The sequence below is a fragment of the Amblyraja radiata genome, chromosome 4, assembly GCF_010909765.2.
Source record: "Amblyraja radiata isolate CabotCenter1 chromosome 4, sAmbRad1.1.pri, whole genome shotgun sequence".
In the NCBI taxonomy this organism is placed as follows: Eukaryota; Metazoa; Chordata; class Chondrichthyes; order Rajiformes; family Rajidae; genus Amblyraja; species Amblyraja radiata.
Genome location: NC_045959.1, coordinates 105,035,505 through 105,053,159, shown reverse-complemented (window position 1 = coordinate 105,053,159; position 17,655 = coordinate 105,035,505). Strand labels below are relative to the sequence as shown.

At 44.2% G+C, this 17,655-nt stretch overlaps 1 protein-coding gene and 1 long non-coding RNA gene across 2 annotated transcripts in view; one reads left to right on the top strand and one right to left on the bottom strand.

Moving 5' to 3' along the window:
* Positions 1–17,655, bottom strand: part of calb1 (calbindin 1) — a 58,951-nt gene that overhangs the window by 24,375 nt on the left and 16,921 nt on the right. The window contains exon 5 of the mRNA XM_033020166.1: positions 17,441–17,497. Coding sequence (XP_032876057.1) covers positions 17,441–17,497 — 57 coding nt within the window. The remainder of the gene's footprint in view (positions 1–17,440; positions 17,498–17,655) is intronic.
* LOC116972450 lies at positions 1,040–2,207 on the top strand. The gene is made up of 2 exons (XR_004411805.1): positions 1,040–1,096; positions 2,145–2,207. It is a non-coding gene; the product is annotated as an uncharacterized LOC116972450 (long non-coding RNA).

Below are 17,655 nucleotides of genomic sequence, written 5' to 3'. Positions count from 1 at the left end.
GCCTTAAAACTATCCACTGACTTGGACTCTATAGCCTTCTGTGACCAGAAACATCAACTATTCCTTTTCCCCAAAGATGCTGCCTGACCTGCAAAATTACTCCAGTTTTTTGGAGTAATTTTGCATATGTGTCTATATGAGTCTATCTTCACATATGGTATAATTTGACTGGATAGCGTGCAAAGTTCTGCTCTGTATCTCATTACACATGACAAGACAATAATAAATCAATATTAATCAATTGGCATCATAATTGGCAGGGACATCATGGCTAAAGGGCATGTTCCGATGCTATATTGTTCTATCAACCACATGACACACAATCCACTCTCTTGTAGATAACAACAGTAGACAGTTGTCTGCATGGGCTCAGTACACAGAACGGGAGTCTGAAAACACTGGAGCTGTAGGCCATACAAGATGACGCAATCCATAACTGGAGAAGCTGAAAGCTAAACCTCCCCTCAAATTAAATGTCACCTCATTCAGCACACTTAGTTTGCAAGATGCAAACAAACAATGGAAACATACTCCCTCTCCATCAAGTCACATAGCATGGAAACAAGCCTTCTAAGCTAGTTCCATTTTCCTGTGCATGACCCATACTCCTCTGCACCCTAGATAGACACTGTAATGTATTCATGCATATTCATGTATATGTTAATGAGTTGGTGTTGTATATAAGTATGGAATGTTGGGTAATAAAGCTCTCTCTCGTGATCCAGGCAACCTGCGTGTAAGTAGTTATTCATTCTGCCATCCGGAATATAGCAAAATTGGCGACAAGGATGGGATAGAGTTTGTGAACTCATCCTTTAAATACAGTGCAGGACTGTTTTGCAACACGCAGTATTGTTTAACATTTTAAACAGTAAATACGGAGTTGTGTCGCAGTTGTTTTGTGAACTGGACACGATAGGCCGCAGATCCTTCTATGCAGGGGACTGTAGTTTAAAACAGCAGCTGGACAAATTGGCGAGAGTTTGGCAGTATATCACTATGTTGTGTCTACGTGGCAAGATGTCGTCCTTGGGATTGTATAACATTTTAGACTGTTTTTTTGTTGATTCCCTCAAGCTGAATAGCCTTTGTATAGGTATGTTGCAAAGCGTACCTGAAGCGTCGTTGAAAATCTGCCGTTGCGGGTGTGCGCGATTTTGGTGCCGTTTAGAGGGGGGGCAGGTTTAAAACGCGATTTTCTCTAAGCTGTTCCAATCGAAAATGTTCAGCCTAGTTAATTATTAACGAAAAATCGCTGGAAGACCCCGTCGCAAAAGCTATTATTAGGTTTAAAGGCCTTGAATAATAGTTATAGTAGTTTAAAAATCAATCTCTAAACCCGCGACCGCCAGCAACCGCAGGGTCTCATAAAGCAAATAGCAGAAGTTAGGTTGTATATTTTTACATTAAAAAGGGCTTCTAAAGATCCCTTTATACAAAGTTTAATATTGCGAGTAGCTCAATTTAGGCCCATTATATCCCGCAGTATTTTTCTCGGCATTTGGGGCACAAATCTAGCGCAATGTGAACGTTCTAAACCAGCGCGTTCCACAGGGACCCACTGGAAAGCTGATTTAAATGGGCATTTATTTACAGCAATTAAACACTAAATTCCTTCCATTTGGCCTATAAATTAATGTAAATGAGATTTAAAAATCATGTTTTATTGTGAATTATTTGTGAATATTATTTGGACATTTAGGCTATTTAAAAATGTTAATCATTTATTAAGAAATGGATAGATGTTTAGATCTAGTAATTGAAGTCTGAAATTAGCTACAATTAGGTAACTAACTAATTATATGCTTTAATTTCAGGTCATCCAAGTAAGATTATTTTATATTTGTTTCAGAATGCTTCAATCTATGATAACTGAAAATTTCATTCAGTTCTCTTAATTTTTAAGAAAGTTATGGGCTTTTGACTGTTCACGATCACAGCTTTTTTGTTATGTCCATAGAAAATCAATAGGGAACAAGATGCTAATTTCCCAGTATGAAAATGGCCATAACTTTTTAAATACTTGAGATATGAAAGTGAATTAGGTGTCAAATTAAACTTATTTTTATGCTTTATCTGATGGGATAAATTACAGACTTGATTTTTAAAATCTCAAAATTTTGTAACATTGCTACTTTGTACAGCTATGTTTTAGGTGAATTGTTACACCAGAACAGACAGGAATTCGGGGTTTTTGAACAGACTTTAAAAAAAGAGAGAATGACACGATGGCAGCGTCCACAGGCTACATCGGAAACCTTGGCACTTTTGACAAGAGTAGAGATCCATTCATGTTTTTCACGGCAAACAACATAATGGAGATTAGTGAGTGGTGAAGGAGAGGTAGTGACTGAAACAAAAAAAGCCGTTTGCGAACGCATTAAAGCGATTCTGCTCACGGGGATCGGTCCTGAAGTGTACGGCACACTCGTGAATCTCCTTGCGCCCTTAAAGGTAAAAGACGTGCCGTTCAATGACATTATGAAGAAGTTGGAGGAGCATTGAACCCAAAGCCTCTGGAAATTGCTATACATTTGGCACTGGAAACCAGAAGCAGAATGAGACAATCAATGAATACATTGTTGCCTTGAAAACTTAAGTTTATACTGTAACTTTGGAATCTTTCTTGGACGCCCACTACGTGACAGATTTGTTTGTGGTCTAGTGGATGAACGAATTCAGTCCAAACTCATGAACACTCCAGATCTTACATTCGAGAAAGCATGCAAGATTGCTACCACAATGGAGATAGCATTAAAGAATACTCGCGAGTTTCATGCAATGGCCGTTCAAAGTAACATTAGCAAATTTGCAGATGACACAAAGCTGGGTGGCAGTGTGAACTGTGAGGAGGATGCTATGAGAATGCAGGGTGACTTGGACAGGTTGGGGGAGTGGGCAGATGCATGGCAGATGAAGTTTAATGCGGATAAATGTGAGGTTATCCACTTTGGTAGCAAAAACAGGAAGGCAGATTACTATCTAAATGGCGTCAAGTTGGGAAAAGGGGAAGTACAACGGGATCTGGGGGTCCTTGTACATCAGTCTATGAAAGTAAGCATGCAGGTACAGCAGGCAGTGAAGAAAGCAAATGGCATGTTGGCCTTTATAACAAGAGGAATTGAATATAAGAGCAAAGAGGTCCTTCTGCAATTGTAAAGGGCCCTAGTGAGACCACACCTGGAGAATTGTGTGCAGTTTTGGGTCCCTAATTTGAGGAAGGACATTCTTGCTATTGAGGGAGTACAAGGTTAATTCCCGGGATGGCGGGACTGTCATATGCTGAGAGAATGGAGCAGCTGGGCTTGTACACTCTGGAGTTTAGAAGGATGAGAGGGCATCTCATTGAAACATATAAGATTATTAAGGGCTTGGACGCGCTAGAGGCAGGAAACATGTTCCCGATGTTGGGGGAATCCAGAACCAGGGGCCACAGTTTAAGAATAAGGAGTAAGCCATTTAGAACGGAGACGAGGAAACACTTTTTCTCACAGAGAGTGGTGAGTCTGTGGAATTCTCTGCCTCAGAGGGCGGTGGAGGCAGGTTCTCTGGATGCTTTCAGTGAGAGCTAGATAGGGCTCTTAAAAATAGCGGAGTCAGGGGATATGGGGAGAAGGCAGGAACGGGGTACTGATTGTGGATGATCAGCCATTATCACATTGAATGGCGGTGCTGGCTCGAAGGGCCAAATGGCCTACTCCTGCACCTATTGTCTATTGTCTAATCTCAAGGCAGGGCCTATGGCCAAACCAAGAGGCGCTAAACCAAAACCAACGTATGGCGCGGACCCGAGTTCAGCCAGTTGTTATCGTTTCAACGGTAATCACTCATCCCAATTTTGTCAGTTCAAAATGGCCAAGTGCTATAACTGCTGGAAGGAAGGCCATTTCGCCTCAGCATGTCGGGCCAAGCTTAAAGCAGGAAACCAACAATCTGCAGGAATCAAGCGACAACACCAGAAAGGAGTTCACAGCTTGAAGGTGAACCTAGATGTAAATGAACTTGGGTTGTACACCATTTATGCAACCAACATCGATAAGCCGACAACCAGCCAAGGCAAGGACTTTCGAACTAAGCTATTGATTAATGAACAGTTAATCGATATGTGTATTGACATGGCAGCAGATTGTTCGGTCACGAGCAAAGACCTGTACGAAACAAAGTTCCCACAGATACCATTGTTTGAGAATAAGGTCAAGCTGAGAACCTACTCGGGCGAAGTTTTGGAGACATGTGGACAAATAAACTGTAAAGTTCAGCATAATGGTCAGTCAGTAACACTGCCCATCATAGTGGCCAGCTACAGAAATAAACCAACCCTCCTTGAAAAGGATTGGCTGAGTAGAATAGAGTTAGACTGGAGAACATTTTCAGCGTCGATTTGTCCAAATCACGTCTTGAAAACGTCATAAGCAAACATGCAAACATTTTTGCTGACAGTTACACGGGAATAACAGGGTACTCTGCACACATTCGACAAGCAAGATGTGAGACCTGTGTATTGTCGACCAAGACCTGTACCATATGCACTAAAGCAACTAGTGGAGGAAGAACTCAACAGGTTAGAGCGGAATGGAGTAATCGTGAAGACAGACCAGAGTAACTGGACAACGCCAATTTTGTCCATACCCAAGGCCGACAAAACTGTTCGACTATGTGGTGACGACAAAGTCACAATCAACCAAGCCGTTGATGACGAACAATATCCGTTACCAACCTTGCACGATGTGTACGCAGAACTTAGCGGAGCAAGAGTCTTCACTAAACTAGATTTGTCTCACGCTTACACCCAACTCAATGTCGACAAGGAAAGTCAGCAGTATTTGACTATCAACACACATAAGGGCTTGTATTCATATACAAAGCTGCCCTATGGTGTGAAATCCTCTAAATTTTTCCAGTCTGTCAGGGACAAAATGTTACAAGGCATTCCGCACTGTGTGTACAACCAGGATGACCTACTGATATTCACAGAGGGCATGGTAGAACATCTGGAAATCCTTGAGCAAGGTCTCACATGACTGTGGAATTCTCTGCCTCAGAGGCGGCGGAGGCAGGTTCTCTGGAAGCTTTCAAGAGAGAGCTAGATAGGGCTCTTAAAAATAACGGAGTCAGGGGATATGGGGAGAAGGCAGGAACGGGGTACTGATTGGGGATGATCAGCCATGATCACATTGAATGGTGGTGCTGGCTCGAAGGGCCAAATGGCCTACTCCTACACCTATTATCTATTGTCTATTGTCTATTGACTGAACTGCCACAATGTCAAACTGCGACAAAGTAAATGTGCATTTGCGCAGTTGGAGGTGGTCTGCCTTGGACTCTTGGATGCATTGGTGATAATTTTCCAATGTTCTATAGACTCAGGATCAGTTCCTGTGGATTGGAGGGTAGCTAATGTTATCTCACTTTTTAAGAAAGGTGGGAGAGAGAAAACAGGGAATTATAGACCAGTAGGCCTGACATCGGTGGTGGGGAAGATGCTGCAGTCAATTATAAAAAGATGAAATAGCTGCACATTTGGATAGCAGTAACAGGATCGGTCCGAGTCAGCATGGATTTACGAAGGGGAAATCATGCTTGACTAATCTCCTGGAATTTCTGAAGATGTAACTAGGAAAATGGACAAGGGAGAGCCAGTGGATGTAGTGTACCTGGACTTTCAGAAGGCATTTGATAAGGTCCCACATAGGAGATTAGTGAGCAAAATTATGGCACATGATATTGGGGGTAGAGTTGACATGGATAGAAAATTGGTTGGCAGACAGGAAACAAAGTGTAGGGATTAACGGGTCCCTTTCAGAATGGCAGGCAGTGATAAGTGGGGTACCGCAAGGCTCGGTGCTGGGACCGCAGCTATTTACAATATACATCAATGATTTGGATGAAGGGATTCAAAGTAACATTAGCAAATTTGCAGATGACACAAAGCTTGGTGGCAGTGTGAACTGTGAGGAGGATGCTATGAGAATGTAGGGTGACTTGGACAGGTTGGGGGAGTGGGCAGGTGCATGGCAGATGAAGTTTAATGCGGATAAATGTGAGGTTATCCACTTTAGTAGCAAAAACAGGAAGGCAGATTACTATCTAAATGGCATCAAATTGGGAAAATGGGAAGTACAACGGGATCTGGGGGTCCTTGTTCATCAGTCTATGGAAGTAAGCATGCAGGTACAGCAGGCAGTGGAGAAAGCGAATGATATGTTGGCCTTTATAACAAGAGGAGTTGAATATAGGAGCAAAGAGGTCCTTCTGCAGTTGTACATAGCCCTAGTGAGACCACACCTGGAGTATTGTGTGCAGTTTAAGTCCCCTAATTTGAGGAAGGACATTCTTGCTATTGAGGGAGTGCAGCGTAGGTTTACAAGGTTAATTCCCGGGATGGCGGGACTGTCATATGCTGAGAGAATGGAGCAGCTGGGCTTGTACACTCTGGAGTTTAGAAGGATGAGAGGGTATCTCATTGAAACATATAAGATTGTTAAGGGCTTGGACACGCTAGAGGCAGGAAACATGTTCCCGATGTTGGGGGGGTCCAGAGGTAGGGGACACAGTTTAAGAATAAGGAGTAAGCCATTTAGAACGCAGACGAGGAAACACTTTTTCTCACAGAGAGTTGTGAGTCTGTGGAATTCTCTGCCTCAGGGGGCGGTGGAGGCAGGTTCTCTGGATGCTTTCAAGAGAGAGCTAGATAGGGCTCTTAAAAATAGCGGAGTCAGGGGATATGGGGAGAAGGCAGGAACGGGGTACTGATTGGGGATGATCAGCCATGATCACTTTAAATGGCGGTGCTGGCTCGAAGGGCCGAATGGCCTACTCCTGCACCTATTGTCTATTGTCTATTGACCCAAAGTAGATCACAACAAACTTCGCCCTGTGAAGGCGAATGTTGAAGCAATAGTGAATGCTCCAAAACCCAACAATGTGTCAGAGCTACGATCATTCCTTGGGGTGGTGCAGTTCTATGCACGATTCCTTCCAGATTTAGCAACTGTGCTAAAGCCACTACATGATCTGCTACAAAAAAATGCGAAATGGATGTGGGGAAGAGAACCGCAACGTGCATATGACATCTGCAAAGAAAACTTGATGAGTGACAAACTCCTTGTTCACTACGATACGACACGCGAGATGAAACTGGTTTGTGATGCTTCAAGTTATGGTGTAGGTGCAGTGATCTCCCACGTAATGAATGACGGACAGGAAAAGCCTGTTGCTTTTGCATCCTGCACCCTATCACCAAGTGAGTGTAATTATGCACAGATAGAAAAGGAAGCACTCAGCATCGGAATCAAGAAATTCCATCAGTTTCTTCTCAGCAGACCATTCACCCTAGTGACTGATCACAAGCCACTACTAGTGATACTGGGTCCCAAGTCAGCTATACCTTCCATGGCGGTATCAAGGATGCAGCTGGGCAATGTTGCTGTCCCAGTATGACTACAAGGTTGAGTACAGAAGCTCCAAGTGCAACGCAGTTGTAGATGAAGACTTTCCAGTGACTGCAACAGAAATTGCAGCAGAAACAGAGAAAGACACTGTGCTGAAGTGGGTCTATGAACAGACATTGAATGGTTGGACTGAAATCGATAGTGGATTGAACTCAGTTCTAAACTCAGAGCTGAAGCCTTTCCATAATCGAAGCCATGAATTATCATGTGAGCAGGGATGTATTAAGTGGGGTTACAGAGTGGTCGTACCATAGTCTTTGAGAAACAAAATTATGAATGAACTTCATGCCGAACATCCTGGCATAGTAAGCATGAAGTCAATTGCCAGAAGTTTCGTGTATTGGCCCTGGTATTGACAGTGATATCGAGTCACTGGTGAGCAAATGTAGCGTCTGCCAAAATTGCCGGAGTAAACCACCAAAAACACCACTGCAACGCTGGTCATGGCCAAGTAGTTCTTTTCAGAGAGTTCATGTAGATTTTTGTGAAAAGGGTAATGATCACTTTCTGGTACTGGTAGATAGTCATTCCAAATAGATTGAGGTTAAGCATATAGGGTCAAGCACTACTACTGAGTTAAGATCATAGATGAGTTGGGATCCATTTTTGCATGCCATGGTTTACCGGAAGAACTTGTTTCTGATAACGGGCCTCTTTTTCGTTCAGAACGGTTCAAAGTATCATGCAGTGGAATGGTGTAAAACACACACTTGTTCCCCCATACCATCCAGCCTCCAATGGGGCGGTGGAAAGGTCTGTTAGAATAGTCAAAGATGCTCTCAAGAAACAGGTTTTGCAGAATAGTTCAAAGCTCAGCATGAAACATCATTTGGCTAGTTTCTTGCTGAAGTACAGAGCCACACAACACACAACAACAGGTTACTCACCTGCAGAACTGTTGATGAAGAGAAGGCTAAGAATACGCATAAGTCTAGTTCAACCCAATTTGCCCTTGAGAGTTGAGCAAAAACAGTTAAGTCAAAAACGCCATTTTGACTCTCACAAAAAGGAGAGGTACTTCAAGCCAGATGAGCAGGTTTGTGTTCTCAGTCCTCCCCAACAAGTCCAGTCAAGACAAATAGGATGTTGGGGGAAATAGTGGAAGTATGTGGAACAAAAAGATACTTAGTTGTAGTTGGAGATAGGATCAAAAGTGTCCATGTTGATCAAATGATTCCAGCCAAAGATGAACCAAAAACTGAGCATGAATTCCTAATCCCTGAGTCTTTATCTGCAAGTGAGTTGGAAGAGACCACTGTGATTGACACACAAAGTTCAGTTAGTACAGACAAAGTAACAGATTCCTCTGGTCAAAGTTAGGGTACTAAAACAGAGCCAAACAAGCCTACAGTTGAGTCAACACCTAAACCTGTTACACCTGTTACTGTTAGACGATCAGGCAGGATCCGTAAACCAGTAGTCAGGTTAGGTTTGTAAGTTAAGTAACTCACTGTATAAGTAAAATGTGTAAATATGTAAAATAAATATATTTTGTTTATCATTTAAGATTTCATAAATACTGGTTATATCAAGTATCACAACAACAAAATTGAAACTGTATACTTAGATTTAATACTTAAAAAAAGGAGAGCAGTATTCATGTATATTCATGTATATGTTAATGAGTTGGTGCTGTATATAAATAGGGAATGTTGGGTAATAAATCTCTCTCGTGATCCAGGCAACCTGTGTGTAAGTTTTTATTCATTCTGCCGTCCGGAATATAACAGACACAAAATGCTGGAGTAAACCAGCAGGACATGCAGTATCTCTGGAGAAAAGGAATGGGTGACGTTTCGGGTCGAGACCATTCTTCAGATTCTGAAGGAGCGTCTCGACCCAAAACATCACGGATTCCTTCTGTCCAGAGATGCTGCCTGTCCCGCTAAGTTACTCCAGCGTTTTGTGTCTATCTTCGGTGCAAACCAGCATCTTCAGTTCCATCCTACACACTCCTCTAAACCTTTCCGATCCACCTTCGCACTTTTCTCTTTCAGATAAGGACGGCAGAGTGGTGCAGCGGTTGGGACGCTGCCTCATGGTGCCAGAGGCCCAAGTTAAATCCTGACCTTGAGCGCTGTCTGTGGAAACAGGCCCTTCGGCCCACCGAGTCCACAACAACCCGTTCACACTAGTTGTACGGTATTCCCAATTTCTCATGCACTCCTTACACACTAGGGGCAATCTCACCTGCAAACCCGCATGTCTTTGGGATGTGGGAGGAAAGCGGAGGAACCCGGAGGAAACCCGCGCAGTCGCAGGGAAATCGTGCGAGATGACTCCATGATTCCGACTTGGAGACGGTGAGTGAAATTGAAGAAAAAGTAGTTCAATACAAGAATAAGTTCAACGAGGCAAAGGAGAGTGGTGGTGAATGGGAACGTATCTGCCGTTTCATTCACTAAGTTTCTTCATCCTATTATAGGTGACTGGCACAGAGGTGCAGCCACCAGCTCTACACAGCTACAGCAACCTGCTTTAATCCTGCCCTTGAATTACCTCATTTGGCCCTTCAAGCCTGCACCGCCATTCATTGTAATCATGGCTGATCATCCACAATCGGTAACCCGTGCCTGCCTTCTCCCCATATCCCTTGATTTCGCTAGCCCCTAGAGCTCGATCTAACTCTCTTTTAAATTCATCCAGTGAATTGGCCTCTGCTGCCTTCATTGGCAGAGAATTATTCCACAAATTCACAACTCTCTGGGTGAAGTAGCTTTTTTTCTCATCTCAGTTTTAAATGGCCTCCCCTTTATTCTTACACTGGCCCCTGGTTCTTGAATCTCACATCATTGGGAACAGTTTTCCTGCATCTAGCTTGTCCAGTCCTTTTATAATTTTATACGTTTCTATAATTGGATACATTTCCCTCAGGTGCTCTAGTTTCCTTCGCCCATCCCAATGACATGGTGATTGGCAAGTTAATTATCTGCGGTAAAGTGCCCCGACTGTATAAGTGAATGGTAGAATCTGGGGAGGTGATGCTATTGTAAGAAGAGCAAATTGGGAATAATGTCAATTGATAATTCATGGTCTGGGGCGGCACGGTGGCACAGCGGTAGAGTTGCTGCCTTACAGCACCAAAGACACGGGCTCTGTCTGTATGGAATTTGTATCTTTTCCCCTGTGACCGCGTGGGTTTTCTCCGGGTACTTTTGTTTCCTCCCGCACTCTAAAGGCGCTCAGGTTTGTAGGTTAATTGTCAATCGGTAAAAATGTAAATTGTCTCTCGCGTGTAGGATAGTGCTCGTGTACGGGGTGATCGCTGGCTGGCGTGGACTTGGTGGGCTGAAGGGCCTGTCTCCACGCTGTATCTCTAAAGTCTAAAGGTCAGCATGGACATGATTAGCCGAAGGGCATAATTCCATGATGTACGACTCAAGTGCGTAGGCCCCCCCTCGGTCATGACTGACCATGGGTGATGCATCCTAGTTGTTGGCTGCTTGCTCCAAACCTTGGCTAGAGCAGCGTCGCTTGTGGCTGAAGAGACAGTCTCTGTCGCAAAGGTCACATTTGTGTGTGGTCTCTGGTCTGTTGATGTTTCTGCGCTCCTTTCTACGTGCCCGCTTGTCTGCCGTTGCGTTCACCAGTTTCTCTTCCTCCGTTTTGAGATGTTGGTTCAGGGTACCTCTCCACCTCGTGCGGCCAGCCGCAAGGCTCTCCCAGGACTCCACATCGATGTTGAGCGTCTTCATATCTCTTCATATCAATGCATGCTTCCAGCATCTTCACATCTGGAGTATTGTGTACAGTTTTGGCCTCCTAATTTGAGGAAGGACATCCTTGTGATTGAGGCAGCACGAGATTGATCCCTGGGATGGCGGGGCTGTCATATGAGGAAAGATTGAAAAGACTAGGCTTGTATTCACTGGAATTTAGAAGGATGAGGGGGAATCTTGTAGAAACATATAAAATTATAAAAGGACTGGATAAGCTAGATGCAGGAAAAATGTTCCCAATGTTGGGCGAGTCCAGAACCAGGGGCCACAGTCTTAGAATAAAGGGGAGGCCATTTAAGACTGAGGTGAGAAAAAACTATTTCAGCCAGAGAGTTGTGAATTTGTGGAATTCCCCGCCACAGAGGGCAGTAGAGACCATCACTGGATTGATTTAAGAGAGAGTTAGATAGAGCTCTAGGGGCTAGTGGAATCAAGGGATATGGGGAGAAGGCAGGCACGGGTTATTGATTGGGAACGATCAGCCATGATCACAATGAATGGCAGTGCTCGCTCGAAGGGCCGAATGGCCTCCTCCTGCACCTATTTTCTATGTTTCTATGTTTTTATGTTGAGGAAGTTGGTGGTGGTTGGCGAGTGTGGGGCAGTTAATGGAAACAATAAGTGCATTTCAATATAGATAGATGTGTCATACTGCATTTTGGTAGGAGGAATATAAACTTCAAAACGATTCTTAGAAAATACCAAACTATATGACTCAGACATGCAACAGAATCTAGAGAAAACCAACTCACACATCAGAGCAAGGCAGGTGGCAAAGTAGAGAAAAATGCTGGAGAAACTCAGCGAGTGAGGAAGCATCTATGGAGCGAAGGAAATAGACAACGTTTCGGGCCGAGACCTTTCTTCAGACTGATGTGAGGGTGGGTGGGGCGAGAAGAAGAATGGAAGAGGGGGAGCCAGTGGGCTGAGGGAGAGCTGAGAAGGGGAGGAGAAAGCACGGACTACCTGAAATTAGAGGTCAATGTTCATACCACTGGGGTGCAAACTGCCCAAGTGGAATATGAGGTGCTGCTCCTCCAATTTACGGTGGTCCTCACTCTGGCCATGGAGGAGGCCCATGACAGAAAGGTCAGATTCGGAATGGGAGGGGGAGTTGAAGTGCTGAGCCACCGGGAGATCAGGTAGGTTAATGCGAACCGAGCGGAGGTGTTGGGCGAAGCGATCGCCAAGCCTGCGCTTGGTCTCACCGATGTAGAGCATCTGACATCTGGAGGAGCGGATGCAATAGATGAGGTTGGAAGAGGTGCAGGTGAACCTCTGCCGCACCTGGAAAGGCTGCTTGGGTCCTTGAATGGAGACAAGTGGGGAGGTAAAACGACAAGTGTAGCATTTCCTGCGGTTGGTGCCAGGAGAGGGGGTAGTTTGGGTGGGAAGGGCCGAATTGACCAGGGAATTACGGGATGGAGCAGTCTCTGCTGAAAGCAGACAGAGGAGGAGATGGAAAGATGTGGCCAGTGTGGGATCCAAAGCATTCCAAGACCAAGCTTCATTTAAAAAACAAAATGAGATAGAAATCAGACATGTTTTTTAAATGATCTTGGTTAGACTAGATATCAACAATACAATTCAGGAGCAAGAAGATTCAACAGTGTATGGCCACAGGGGTTGAGGCAAAGCATTGAAATACAAGTTAGACAGAGACTAAGGCAGGAAAGGACAATGATATGTTGGTCTTTTGCATTTAGTGGGTTGCTTTTTGCAATGGAAATCTTCTGTGAAATTACCACAGATAATGGTCTATACCAAAGATCCTACACACTAGGGACAATTTAAAATCTTTACCGAAGCCAATTAGCCTCCAAACCTGGACATCTTTAGAGTATGGAAAGAAATCGGAGTACAGGGAGAAAACCCACGCGGTCACGGGGAGAACGTACAGACTCCACACTGCACCCGTAGTCAGGATCAAACCCGGATCTCTGACGCAGTAAGACAGCAGCTCTACCGCTGCGCCACCATTACTTTGATTCGTTCCACACCTATTGATAGCCCTGATAATGGAGCCACTTAAAGTGCTGCGAGTCCTGGCAAAATCTTCATCAATCTTCTCTGCACTCTTTCCAGCTTGATAACTTCTTTCCTATAACATGGTGACCTGAACTGAATACAATACTCTAAGTGTGTAGATGCAGATGCTGGTTTACACCAAAGATAGACACAAAATGCTGGAGTAACTCAACGGGTCAGGCAGCATCTCTGGAGAAAACGAATAAGAGACGTTTTGGGTCCGGTCTGAAGTGGGGTCCAGTCCCCAAACATCACCCATCTATTTTCTTCAGAAATGCTACCTGACCCAGCATTTTCCCCCATTTTTCTTCTGAATCTTGTTTTATTTTTTTCAAATACAGATTTTAGATAAAGCACGCTTTTGGAGACACAGGAAACCACAGATGCTGGAATCCTGAGCAAAACGCAAAGTGTCGGGAAAACCCAACGGTTCAGGCAGCATCTGTGGAGGGAATAGATAAGTGACATTTCGGGTCAGGATTCTTCTTCTGTTTAGTTTAGTTTATTGTCACGTGTACCGAGGTACAGCGAAAAGCTCTAGTTGCGTGCTATCCAGTTAGCGGAAAGACTATACATGATTACCATCGAGCCGCCCACATTTTACAGCGACATGAAATTACTGCACAGAGCAAATGGAATGACCAAGGAAGTTGGTGGCAAAGATAAGCTAGGTTTGTTACATTAATTATATACAAATTATTTGAGCAACAGCAGTAGAGCTACTGCCTTACAGCACCAGAATCCAGAGTTCAATCCTGACTACAGGTGCTTGTCTGTATGGAGTTTGTACATTCTCCCCGTGACCTGCGTGGGTTTTCTCTGGGTGCTCCGGTTTCTTCCCACACTCCAGAGACGTCCAGGTTTGTCGGCTAATTAGCTTAGTATAATTGTAAATCGTCCCTAGCATGTGTAGGATAGTGTGGTCGGCACAGACTTGGTGGGCCGAAGGGCCTGTTTCCGCACTGTACCTCTAAACTAAACTAAGACTGGGATATCTTCGGAATGCCACCTCCAAGGTATGACTACAGTAAAACTGCTGCAAATTTATCAAATTCTCGCCCACTGATATTCTGGATTATTTTAACTCCACACACGGAGTGGTGCAAGTGCTTACTGTGGATGGACAGGACAGGTTTGGAGGGATATGGACCAAGCGCAGGCAGGTGGGACTAGTGTAGCTGGGACATGTTGGTCGGTGTGGGTAAGTTGGCCGAAGGGCCTATTTCCACACTGTATCACTCTATGACTCGATGTAAATGAACTGCAAAATGAAATGTTAGACAAGTTGTCTTTGATCTGTAAATGCCAACTCCTTTCCTGTCTCCCTTTCCAGAGATGCTACCCAACCTGCTGAGTGCTTTCAGCTGTTTGTTTTGCATTTTGGACTCGCAGAATCTGCAGCTTTTATTTCTGATCAACATTAGCAAATATATTTGATGGAAAGTGGGTTTCACATGGTTAAGTAAATTGAATGGCGTGTGATTTCAGGGAAAATAAGAACCATACTTGCAGGTGTCACATCGAAGCAGAGATTGCTGTTGATGCAATTACATTGTCTCTCTGAAACAACCATTAGACTATTTATAATTTGCAGTAAATAAGTATGTGAAATGCAGAGAAAATTTTGGAATTATTGAGGAGTCAGTGCATACTAATGCCCCTGTCCCACTTAGGAAACCTGAACGGAAATCTCTGGAGACTTTGCGCCCCACCCAAGGTTTCCGTGCGGTTCCCGGAGGTTCCAGGAGGTTTTTTGTCAGTCTCCCTACCTGCTTCCACTACCTGCAACCTCCGGCAACCACCTCCGGGAACCGCACGGAAACCTTGGGTGGGGCGCAAAGTCTCCAGAGGTTTCCGTTCAGGTTTCCTAAGTGGGACAGGGGCATAAGCAGTAATAGGCATCAAAATGTAGGTGTTTGAAATTAAACATGAAGAAAAAACAAAATCTAACTTTATAGCCCTACTGCAAGCTTTAGCTTTAAGATTTAGAGATACAGCATGGAAACAGGCCCTTCGGACCCCCGACTCCTCGCCGACCAGTGATCAACCCATACACTAGCACTATCCTACACACACTAGGGACAATTTTACAGAAGCCAATTAACTTACAAACCTGTATATCTGTGAAGTGTGGGAGGAAACTGGAGCACCCGGAGAAAACCCATGCCGTCACAGGGAGAACGTACAAACTTCATACAGAGAGCACCCGTTGTCAGGATCGAACCCGTGTCTCTGGCAGCTACTCTACCGCTGTGCCACTGTGCTGCCCTATGCAAGCTGTGCCTGTCATCTCCCCAAAGCCTATCCTTCCTCGATTAAACATCAACATTGTTAAAAATGTAGAAACAAGGAACTGCAGATGCTGGTTTATACCAAAGGTAGACACAAAGTGCTGGAGTAACTCAGCAGGTCAGGCCACACCTCTGGAGAAAAACGATGGGTCCCAATCGGAAACATCACCCATCCTTTTTCATCAAAATTGTTCATCTGGGTTATGGATCCAAAATCTTTGGCAAGTTTATTGAAACATAGTCTCGTTGCAGACTCACGAGGGGTGGAAGCTGCACACCTGAAAATTATCCATGAGCAATTTTTGAAGTATTGAAAATAAGTTTGAGTCTGAGTTTGAGTTTAGCTTATTGTCACGTGTACCGAGGTACAGTGAAAAGCTTCAGTTGAGTGCTCACTAGTCAGCGGAGAGCCAATACATGGTTACAATTAGGCCATCCACAGTGTACAGATACATGGTAAAGGGAACAACATGAATAAAGTTTGGTGCAAGATAAAGTCCGGTAAAAACTGATCAAAGATAGTCCGCGGGTCTCCAATGAGGTAGATGGTAGCTCAGGAGTTTTGTGCCTGCCTCAATGAACATCATTCTACCAGGCCAGATATGACCTTGGGATACACAGACACAGAGGGACACACACACACATACACATGCACGCACACACATTCGCACACGGAATTTTAGAATTCAGCCAGTAAGCAGATACTCATCAAGTTGAATGTTATTTATTGGGATTTCCCCGTCCTGCCTGAAGGCTGAATATTAGCAGGCTTATTATAAAGGCTTATTAGCAGACTGAATAACTATCCCTAATTTAGGACCAGAAAATGCTTCCAGATCACACACATATCCTGAGAAACTTAGAAAACCAACCAACTATATTTAAGAAATCCTACTTACGTGCCGGAAATCAAATAGCTTCTTACGGTTCTAACGGAAGATAACAAACAGTCATTTCGAACTATAGTTCCTATTTGGTACCAATGCGTTGCGGAAATTTACTGAGCACCAGAATCTTCACTGGAGAATTACAGGTAGTTTCGGCTAGACGATTGCAATTGATTTCAACCAAGAACAACGGTGGTCTTCTGCAATGTTCACATATGGTAAAATACCAATATATGTTTAGTTTAGTTTGGTTTAGAGGTACAGAGCGGATACAGGCCCTTCACGCACCGAGTCCACACCGACCAGCGATCCTCACATATTAAAACAATATCTTACACACACTAGGGACAACTTACATTTATACCGAGCAGATTAACCTACAAACGTGTACGTCTTTGGCGTTTGGGTGGAAACCGAAGATCTCGGAGAAAACCCACGCGGTCACAGGGAGAACGTACAAACTCCGTACAGACAGCACCCATAGTTGGGATCGAACCCGGGTCTCTGGTGCTGCAAGCGCTGTAATGCCCCTGTCCCACTTAGGAAACCTGAACGGAAACCTCTGGAGACTTTGCGCCCCACCCAAGGTTTCCGTGCGGTTCCCGGAGGTTGCAGGTGGTTGCCGGAGGTTGCAGGTAGTGGAAGCAGGTCGGGAGACTGACAAAAACCTCCGGGAACCGCACGGAAACCTTGGGTGGGGCGCAAAGTCTCCAGACGTTTCCGTTCAGGTTTCCTCAGTGGGACAGGGGCAAGTGGGACAGGGGCATAAGGCAGCAACTATACCGCTGCACCATCATGCCGCCCGTTTCATGTCTCATGATCCCTGGGGCCTCAGCTTTTACAGAACTGTGGGTGTTCTGGGTATTGTTGCAATCTGTTAGTAACCCTAGGGCCAGACAGCTTGTAAGCTGATTATATTTCCTAATTTAATTTTCTCCAAGTTATTGCATTTCATCTGAGAGGCTTTAATCTTTGACACCCAGTGAGCGGTGATCTCTCTGGATTGAAAATCACTCTACTAGAATATTATCATATACAATACCTTATGCACAATTGGCCTTTACCTTCAGCTCATCTGCCTCTATGAAGCCACTATGATCTTCATCATATCTTCGCCAAGTCTGAAAGAGAAAGTATATTTGCCACTTTGCCACTTTGAATGATCAAAAGGAACAACTAATTTTGAAAAAGTGGAACTGTTGATTGTAACAAATTCTAACACAATTGTTAAGTTTAGTTAGAGTTAGTTTAGAGATACAGCGAGGTAACAGGCCCTTCA